This window comes from Zea mays, chromosome 1 (genome assembly GCF_902167145.1).
Source record: "Zea mays cultivar B73 chromosome 1, Zm-B73-REFERENCE-NAM-5.0, whole genome shotgun sequence".
Classification (NCBI taxonomy): Eukaryota; Viridiplantae; Streptophyta; class Magnoliopsida; order Poales; family Poaceae; genus Zea; species Zea mays.
This window is the reverse complement of record NC_050096.1, coordinates 300,077,562-300,088,200: the sequence shown is the minus strand read 5'-3', so window position 1 is coordinate 300,088,200 and position 10,639 is coordinate 300,077,562. Positions and strand designations below refer to the sequence as shown.

Sequence of the window (10,639 nt, the reverse complement as noted above, 5' to 3'; positions counted from 1 at the left end):
CAAGCGTAGTATGGTTGCCTACTCCATGTTGTGGCGTCCCAACGGATGAGGGTTGCACTCGACCCGTCTTAAGTGATCCAAAGATCAAACTTGAGTAACACAATTGTCTTCCTTATATTAATATCCTAGATGTGAGGAATCTCCATAAATTGGAATCCCTCACGCCTTACACAATTGATCAAAATCAAATCCAGAGTAAGGATGGGAGTAGAAGCGCACACAAGAGCACAATTGCAGCGACACCACACACATAAGCAAAGAAGACAACTCATATCAAAACGACAGAGTCACAGCTAAAAACGCGCTCAAATCTCCATCTAACAAATTAAAAGCGTGGTCATGGATCTTGGACTTGGAATTATGCTCTTGTGATGCTTGAGTATTTCTCCATGGCGCCTAGGGGTTATTTTATAGCCCTAAGTGACCTAGGAGCCATTGGAGCTTCATTTGGGAAGCAATCAACCTTCCCTGTCTGCGTGTGTACTAGACTGTCCGGTACACACCGGACACTGAACAATCATCGATATGTTTCTATTTACGGCCGAACCGACTGATGTCGGACGTTGCGCGCATTCGGTTGCTTGGCACACCTAATTGTCCAGTGGTGCAACACATTGTCCGATGGGTCCTGCCGACTGTTGCCGAGCTGACGTGGCGGGCACCGATTGCGCGAACGATCTTTTGGCGCAGACGAGTTGCTATCACACCGGACTGTCCGGTGCACACCAGACTGTCCAGTGCACGCCGGACTGTCCGATGAATTATATCTGTCGAAGTCGTGAAGAAACCCGAGAGCACCCTGTTTAGCCGCTGACTATCGCGGGCACCGGACTCTGTTCGGTGCACACCAGACTGTCCTGTAAGGTCCAGACTGGCCCAAGTTTGGCCAAACATAGCCAAACTTCTTTACTCCATTTTGGCTCAACTTGAGAAGTTCCGTAGCACCTAGACAACACATGATTAGCACCTGAAACATTTGACTAAGTAATAGAAACATACCTTTATCACTTTGATTCATAGAGGTTTGCAATATGCCATTTTCAAGCCCATAAGTGTTTTTCTTATTTTACTCAATTTGCGTTTTCTAAACACGTGTGCTCATGCTCATATGAAGGATGTTAGTCCAAATTGATGTGTTGAGCATTTAATCACCAAAACAACTATAAATAACTTAAGGGCACATTTCCTTTCACTTATCCCCGACAAAATTGGTCGATATTAACCAGCCCGTCTAGTGGATGGAGCCACTAAGGCTATCTCCAACAATTTATCCATCCACAACCTATATTCAAACTCTACTATGTGAACACTGGAGTATACAGTGCAAAACGGTGTTTTGAGTGACTATACATATGCATTGGTAGACACGGTATAATTGATGACCGAATGGACGATCAATACCAACCCGCCATGCCCCCTCCTCGCGAGCCATATGGACCTGGATTGGAGGCAATTATGGCTATGACCTGCACATGACATAGCATTGTTATACATGGTAGATTATGATTTATAAAGTGAAATTTAAAATATAAGATATGGATATAGGCATCGAATAATATGCAAACAAACCTTGCGTGCAAGCGTGCAATCACATCTTCTAGTTTCTTGATGTCTATCGAACGTTGGATCAAATAGAGGGTTATTAATAAAATGGTACACGCTGGTGGAACATGTTTATGGGAAGACCAAATTAAGGCCCTGTTTGGGAACAAAGTTTTTGAAAACCACAGTTTTTGAAATACTACAGTATACTTTAGTCATGACAATACCGCAGTTTACAATACCGCAGTTTTGAAAACTGAGGTCCAGAGCTAAGTTTAGAATGCCTTAAAACAACTATAGTATTTGCAATACTTCAGTTTTGAAAACAGAGATTTTAGCTAGCTTGCCAAACACCATTCTGTATATAATACTGCAGTATTTGAGAATACTGCAGTATTCTCCCAAAACTGTGAAAAAACTTCACTCCCAAACACCCCCTAAAGATTATTGATCCATCGTTGGATGTACATTTAAGGGACTAGAAGACGTGATTGCACGTTTGCATGCAAGGTCAGCTTGTATATTAGTCGATGTCACGGATAAATAATGTGGTGGAGATAGCCTGATAGCTACACATATTTAAACGTCAGGTTGGATTCAGGTCAAATTAAAGTAGGGTTATAGGTCATTAGGCACGGTATACATACCTCCCTGTTGAATGGTTAAATGCATCGGGTCGTTTTATAGCTTTAGATCTTGTTTGGATAAAAATCATAGCTCATATCTAGCCGTGGATTGTTGTGGATCATAAATTATGGTCCATATTTATTTATCGGATCGGATCAGATCAGTTTTTTTTACGACTTGGGTCGGCTCAGGGCCATGGTCAGGTTTACTGATAACCAAAGGCAAAAGGAAGTTTTCTATACGGTCACCGAGGGCGAGTCAGCAAGCGCGTGTGCAGTTAACACGGGGGGCCACGGGCCTGAAAAGGCGGGTGCGGGGCGCCACCCAACCGCTGCCGCGCGAGCGCCGCCACCGAACGCGCCCCGCCGGCCTGCGTCCGCCCCGCCCCGGGCCAAGCGTCGCGACGCTCCTCCGGGAATCCAGCCCTTCCTATCTTCTCGCGGCGCTTCCTCCTCAAATAGGCCGCGCGGGGTCACGATCCGTGCGTACTGAGACCGTGCAGCAGCGTCGAGGGAGGTTCGTCGGTCGGGTTGACTTGGGCGCGGATGGGCGGGACCGGCGCGAGCAGCCGGCGGAGGTGGGCGCGGCGGTCCTTCCGGACGGCGGGTGGTGGAGGAGGAAGGGGAACCGGTGGGGTTGTCAGGCGGACCGTCGCGGCGTCGACGACCATGGCTCCGCGGGGTACCCAAGGTAACGGCCTGCCCTTCCGCGGAATGAATGTCCGCGGTTTTTTTCGCCTGTGTCTGTGACTCGTTTCAAATGGCTCAGGAATCGCGCGCGATTTTCGGTTTGATTTCACTCGCTGGGCTGCTTACTTCTTTGCTTCCCTTCCGCCTCCCTCGCAGCAGTGGTGTGGTGGGCTGGTGGCGTGTCCATTGAGCGGAAGCGAGAAGGCTGCCTAATTTGCTTGCACCGTTGGGTTACACGTTTGTCTATTAGCCTTGAGAAAACGTTAATTGGGGAACATCATGCTAGAGTTAGTGCAACGAAGCTTCTTGCTATATATTTTCCATGTTTTAATGGCTGTCCAATGAATAATAGCGCAAAACAGCCCCGAAAAATAAAATCATATAACGCAATTTGACTGAATATTTGCCTAGTTGGTCGTATCATGTGATTCATCTATTTCCTTTACGGACAAGAACTGCAACGTTGTTGTTGCGTTTTTTTTTGGGTGGTGGGGTGGGGTGGGGCCGTGGGGGGTCGATTTTAATTTTTAGGGCGGCAACCGCTGTATCATGTCTGAATGGTAGTCATGCAATTGAAGGTAAAAGTCTTAATGATTTCTAGTTGACCTGTTCTTGTTCTATTTCTGACTCGTACACAGGGTTTGCTCATGTGGACAAGCAACAGCGTCATGTTCATGGAGTATTATCAGATTTCAGATGCAACAGTGGATCAACAGATCATGTAAGATGTTCATATTCCCACTATTGATGTACGTACAGTTCTATTACTCCTGGAATTTGCATTTGTTTTCCTGCATATTCTTCTACAACTCAAAGCTTTACTTTGCTAAAATGCCTTTTTTGTTTTCACAGTTCTTACTTTTTTTTTTGTTGATACAGCTTTCTTTGTATGTCGAGGAATTTAAGCATAAGAGCTCACACAGATCATCTGTTAGATGTCTTCCTAGTGCACAGGGAAATGTAACAGAAATCAGTCGCATGCAACCTGTTGCAAGGAAAGTTCAGGTAGATATGACCTTCAATGATAAAGGATTGTGTCGTGCTAGCAGAACTGTTTCAGGAATGCGAATTCAACCTAAATATTATATCAGCAGTCCCAACAACAATTTGAAGAATTCTCCTACTGTGAAGAGTTATAGTGGGATGAGTGATTTCAATTATCAACTGGTCAGAAGTGCTAAAAGGTCAGCTTTGCCAAAGATGGGTTTAACCAGCACAAACTGTTCCCTTTCTGAGAAAATGTCTTTTCTGCGTCGACCACGGCATGGTGATAATCATCAGAACCAAAGCCGTATCAGTGCTTTGAATCGAAGAAACAAAATTGTGAATCCTAGGGGAGCAGCTCACCTGCTAAGTAAAGATAAGGTTCATGAACACCTTAATTCCTCATTGGAAAGACATTCACAGGCTTTGTTAAGTAATGCATTGATTCGAGAAAAGCAACTGTGCTGTTCAGATATACTCAATCAAAAAGAACCTGAACAGCTATGGAGCTCTGCTTACAGTGAATCTGAGAAGATGTTATGCTTTTCCTCCAGTGACAGCATTGATGATCTGCAAGTATCGTCTTCAAGTGACACTAGTGATAGCTTCAACTTATCATCTCTGGGTGTAATAGATGGTGATGAATGGAATACGACCTTCAAGAGGGTATGTACTAGAATATATGATTACTAATTCACTAGTGAATCATGATAATGTGTTTTGAAGATGCTTGAATGGTTTCTTGGTTTTCTGGAATCGGAATAATTGTTCAAACTTTTATTAGCATGGTGTCTAGCCATCTTTCAAACTGAACCAAATTTAATTATTACTGTTGTACAACAGATGGACACGTGTATTTAGTTTGCTTTCTTCAATGTGCATGGTAGGAAGGTTAAGCTCATGCTATCTTTGACAGGTGTACTACCCTCATGCTGCATGCCTAGACTCTATATCTGTCATATACGCTAAAGAAATAGGTCAGGTTAGCCCAATATCTGTTCTTCAGCCTCTATCTGAAGATTGCTCAGATTCTGAAAACATCAGACACGAGCCTGCAGATCCATATGGTTAGTCATTATGCCTTCATACCTTTCTCTGTGACTCTCTGGCCTTTTATATTTTCTATTTTGTGTGTTTAATTATATTGTCTTCTTTTAGATCTCCAACTCAGACTTGAGCTTGGCACATCTGCACCAAGGGAGACTGCTGCAGAGGCAAGTAATTTTCGCGGAACTAGTGTCTGTTTAACCTCCGAAGTGCAGTCAAGCGATGAGAAACCCATACAACTGGTTGAAGACATCCTTGAAGAATTTGAAGATGATGAGGAAAGGGACTTCTCTTACTTGCTGGATATACTGATTGCTTCTGGAATTCATGGAACTGCCGAGGATCAAATGTACAAGGTGTGTCAGTCTCTCGACCACCCTGCTGGTGATGACGTATTTGAGAAGCTGGAAAAGAAGTACAACAAAGTTGTTCAGTGGTCAAGATCAGACAGGAAGCTTCTATTCGACATGGCCAACACAATACTATCACAGATCCTTGCCCCGTGCTTGAACATGCAACCTTGGGTCTATACCACTAGGAACTTGGCCCCACTTTGGGGCCCAGATGGTCTTCTGGAGAAAGTCTTGCAGATGCTAGTTCAGAGACGGGAACACCTTGCACCCAGTGAGACTAAGCCAGAGAAGAAAGGATTTGATCCGAAGTGGCCAGGTTTAGCAGACTGCATCGACAGGGCAGGAAGGGACATTGAGAGAATGGTAAAAGATGACCTGTTGGAAGAGCTGGTCGTTGAGCTACTGTCCAGTTAGGTTTCCACAATTCCACGGCCGTAGTAGGTTTTATCATAGCAGTACAGATTCTTTGTTCTTTTGTTTAGTTTTTTTAGTCAGTTGTAGTTGTTCCTTTGGTCCCTGTCCCTGCTATCACTGCTATTTTTTTTCTCTTCGTTGTTAAAGCAGTGGGGGAGAGTTTTTTTTTTGGTCTAGTCGCCGTGCTTCCGGTGGTATTATGACGTGAATTCCATTGGATTAGAGGATCTCTGTAGGGAAAAGTTCTTTTCTACCTCTCCATAAAGAGTACCTTTTGAAGTGAGGTTTGTAAGAATATAAAAATTTCCTGTCGAGCTTTGTCGGCTGTGAGCCCTCAAATCTGTATATGAGGTAAAATTATAACTTAATTGTGTTATGCTTTAAAGGAAAAGGAAGATAGTGGCCTATGCTTTGGTCTTGTTTGGGACGATATTCTCTGAATTTTGAAATCATAAACCGGAGGCGTGAGAAATGACAGCAGGTCTCGATAACCAGATGATAGAGGATCTTCCTTTCCCTCGTTAAAACTACTTGCACAGTGAACGTAATAATAATGAATAAGAAGAAAGCAGAATCGCAAAAGACAAACAATAAGACTGTCTCCAGCAGCGTCTCCTAAATTTCACCCTCTAAAGGAATATTCTCTGTCCTTTACAGAAGACTCTAAAAAATTCACCCTCTAAATTTTCTTCATTCTCTATATCTACAATAAGGCTGGCTGTGCGTCACAGTGTGTCGCAACTCCTCCTTGGACGATGCGAAGGACAGATAGCGGATGAACAGCGATTCTCCACCTTTAGTGGCTGTCAAGGGGCTCCTCTAAATTAGCGAACCTCTTAGCGGACGTTGTTGGAGCGAATAGCGCATGTACCGAACGCTAAATTTACGTACAGATCGGTTTACCGGATATTGTTGGAGTCAGCCTTAGTAGGTATCAAAATTTAAATAATTGAAGAAAAAACTGGATTTGGATAGTTGTGGTTACATGACCAAAAGCAAATGGTGCACTTTTCTACCGTTCTTTGACTGTCTTTCTCTCCCCCTTCTCTCTAGTGTGGGTGATCAACGTCTGAGATGAGTTTGAGAGTTCAAAAACCGAAAAAGATTGGAGAAGTTAAAATCCCCTCCGATTTCATGCCTCCGAAACTAGCCCTTAGAGTAACGAATAACATCTCTTTATATCTCTCTGTATAGATACACATTTAGTGTCCGTTTAGATTTAAGTGACTGAATTGTAGTCACGTCACATCAAATGCCTGTATAAACGTATTAGGGCTAAACGGAAGACAGATCTATTAAGTCTATAATTAGTTCATATGATAATATAGTAAACATTTATTGATCATGAATTAATTAGGTTCTATAGTCTTATCGTTTAGTCTCCATAAAATTAACTTTATAATTATACTATATTTAATACTCATAATTATTATTTAAATATTTGATATGATATGGACTAAAATTTAAGTCACCGCCACCTAACAGTCTACATAGAAGCTGTATCAAAACAGTACATATGATATCCAACCAATCGAGACAGGGTCGCCTCCAGACGTAAACATCCCAACAGTAAGGCGTCATTATATCATTATTATTCGACCACCGAACCAAGAAATGCTGAAATCGCAACATGATCAGGACTGGTTTTAGAACGGGAAAAAAGTTTGGTGAAGGTTCGGGTTCGTTCTCTTGGAATCTGGACTGGAAACACTTCTGTTCGTTGGAGCCATCAGCCATGTCAGTCTCGTTCCCTTGCCTGAACGGTGAAGGGTGGTAGCTAGGGCTGATTCGCCACGTCATGGCTTGTCGCCAACTACCCCTACATATGCCCTCGGAAGCACAATCTATTTACAAAAAAGTCACCACTATGACGTCACCCGAGAGCTGTACTTACCACGATCACATGTGTGTGCGAACTGCGAACTAGGTCGGAGGTGTTGTAATCTACTCAGTAGTAACGAGATTGAGAGACAGACAAATGACTGAACTGTTGTCTTTATTGCAGGGAAGACAGGTTTATATACATATGACAGGGGTCATTCCCAAGGGGTGTGTCCCTTGGGGATGTGTTCGTCGAGCCCCTTGGATTGGTCACAAAATATTGTAACACTCCCCCTTGATCAATCCAAGTCCATTTGATCATCTGTAATCTGTCATCAAATACTTGATCTCCTCAAAAACCCTGTGGGAAAAATAAGGAGTATACAATATCCTTTGGATAATGAGAATAATCTCACATAGTTTCCAAAAGAAAATATGCTTTGTAATCATCATGTATAAAAACCCTTGTGGGGAAAATCAATGATGAAGCATATAGCTTAGTTGATATTACCTCGTTAAAAACTTTGGATGAGAAAACCTCAATAAGGCAAAACTCATACAAAGAAAAGAGTGTAATATGATGGTTCAAAACAGGTCAAATATCATGGAGAATTACTCCCCCTGATCCTTGCAAGTACTTAAGTCTTCTCGTACCAATCCCCTCAACACATTTCTGAAACGTGGAGTATGGTAGAGATTTTGTGAATAGATCAACAAGATTATCACAAGACTTTGTTTGCAAGATATTTATATCTCTATTTTCCTGTTTCTATCTGAACAACACAAGCTCAATTATCCTTATGGATAATGGTCAATGGTTCAATTGAGCCACAATACGACATTGTTCTCCAATGGACCTCTAGCCCAAAGAACAATAATATGTCTATAGCCATCATCTCAAAAACCCCCGTGGGGAAAATAAATGATGAGACATATAACTCAGGCTAATATTTCTCCAAGATAATCTTGCCAGAAAATCTGAGAAATCAACATATCAGCTGAGTCTCCTTAAAAACCCAGTGGGAAAAATAAGGAGAGTAGTCATACTCTATTGTTGATCCATTTGAACCCTAGGGATATAAACTCATATCCTAGTTCAAATACAACAATAACTATGTCATAATGTATCATCCTTGAAAACCTCTAGGGGAAAAATAGATGATACGACATAGGCCTTGTGTTGATGTTGCCTCGTTAAAAACTTTGAATGAGAAACCCAAATAGGTAAAAACTCATACAAAGAAAAGAGTACAACATGATGTACATACAAGTTCTTCCGATCAAAAGGGAAACTCCCCCTGATCTTTACAAAACACTAAGTCATCCCATACCTACGCTCAAACACATTTAAAAATGTGAAGTAAGGTAGAGATTTAGCTTGTAACTTGTTTTTCATCTAAACAACACAAAGTAATATTATCTCCATAGATAATAAGGTCAATGATATAAAATCATGACCACCACATACCCTCAGTATGTAGTATATCATTCTGTACAGAATGATTAGTGTAAGTGACCGTTAATCTCTGTTGATTGACATTTATCAAACAGTAGGTCCAACTTACCAGAAGTATGTCATTGATCTTGTACCTGGGGATCTTCTATAGATATCCAAGATCAGTATATCCAAACATAAGGAGAGCATGAGTACACCTGGAGATCATAACTCGATCTCATGTGCTGTTAGCTAGCAAATCACTGCAAAGCAATATCCGGCCGGATGCTCTTGCAAGATACAATAGCACATCTCATGATCCGAAAGAATCAAATAACCATGACTCTTTCATATTGAATTTCTTCAATATATGTTGGATATAGACAACTTTGTATCCAAGATACTTAAGATAGTTTACTTTGAATTGGAAATCTCTTTCAATTCATATCCTCTATCTTGAACTCCGTCGATAAGTAATGTATGTTTAAAATATGCTGCACATATTTACACTGAACATACCATACTTTGTGTATCCTTTCAGAAAGAAGGATTCACTAGGTCAAATGTACCATGTTTGACCAGGATGCTCTAAGTCACAAAGACTTTCCAAGCATTGCAAATTTGTGATTGGTGATTATGTATTTGGAATCCTTCAAAACTCCATAAATACCATAATCCAGTGACCACATATGCACATGTTGTCACTACATCTATCAACTGCACAGATAGATGATTTACTGCCCTTTGTATTGTATCGGAATTTTACTACTCATGGTAGAAGAGAATTTATAGCATTAAAATAATGCTTGAGTTTGCGTATAAACCCAATTGCTACTAGCCATGCTTTCTCACCACCTTATTGTTTCCAAGTCCATGAAAACAAACTTGTATCCACAGTAAGATACCTTGAAGTGAAAATAAGTTAACACTTCTTTCCGGTGAGCAAGGCTATCTCTGCAACATTGTATCACTCAACAAGATCCAATGTGAGCATACTCATGCTCTGCTATGGCCATAGTCTTTTAGATCACTTGGAGTGCATATACAATTGCTGAGATGTATGTGTCGACACTTGTAGCTTTTAAATAACACAATTCTCCAGTTGACATAAAGTCATTTTTATGTACCCTTATGATTCCTCGTGAAATCCCAAAACGAGAATCAAGGGCTTCCGATAACCTAGCCTCATCAGTGCGCACTGAGCTAGGTTGTGAATGTCTTCCATTCACAGGATAATCCATATCCTCTAGGTGTCTACCAACACTAGGTTGGTTACCAACGAATAGTTGGTCTGCATTTACTATCTCAGAAGGCCTAGCCTTCAGCTGCTTGCAAGCATCTTAATCCCAATTTGTGACCATACTTCTCCCCCTCTTATTTACAACAACGTTGCAATAGGGAGTTAAGTGGTTTTTCATGTAACCACTCTTTCTGGCACTTCCTCATAGGATTAATTTGAGTGACACCTCATAGTAAATGCACAAGGCGGTCAATTTGCAACTTCTTGCAAATCATTCGAACCCAAAGGTCCAGTTTTAGTACGTGATCCTGAGCCTGAATGCTTACTGCATTCATTATAATTTCCTGGCATTCATTTTGGTACTCGAAATCTCCCCCTAATGCCTGGAAAAGCTCATGATTCAAGCAAGCGTACGGGCCATAAATAGATTCTCATGAAGAGATTCTAAATCTTAATGATCGACGGAGAATGAATTCTCACATAGATC

The 10,639-nt window shown here is 41.6% G+C and overlaps 1 protein-coding gene across 1 annotated transcript; it reads left to right on the top strand.

The window, feature by feature from the left end:
* The first annotated feature begins 2,408 nt into the window (after positions 1-2,408).
* On the top strand, positions 2,409-6,063 carry LOC103644251 (Phosphatidylinositol N-acetyglucosaminlytransferase subunit P-related). Its single transcript, XM_008667458.3, has 5 exons — positions 2,409-2,859; positions 3,497-3,579; positions 3,738-4,508; positions 4,759-4,909; positions 5,001-6,063. Exons 1-5 carry the CDS (start codon positions 2,715-2,717, stop codon positions 5,654-5,656), a joined length of 1,806 nt encoding a protein of 601 aa, XP_008665680.1. The 5' UTR covers positions 2,409-2,714; the 3' UTR covers positions 5,657-6,063.
* Positions 6,064-10,639: the final 4,576 nt, after the last annotated feature.

What these genes read in the sequence shown, in the direction of transcription:
- LOC103644251 (XM_008667458.3), top strand. Translation starts at nt 2,715, where the DNA reads ATGGGCGGGACCGGCGCGAGCAGCCGGCGGAGGTGGGCGCGGCGGTCC. An exon ending in GGCTCCGCGGGGTACCCAAG is followed by an intron (nt 2,860 to 3,496) that starts GTAACGGCCTGC and finishes ACTCGTACACAG; the next exon opens with GGTTTGCTCATGTGGACAAG. An exon ending in ACAGTGGATCAACAGATCAT is followed by an intron (nt 3,580 to 3,737) that starts GTAAGATGTTCA and finishes TTGTTGATACAG; the next exon opens with CTTTCTTTGTATGTCGAGGA.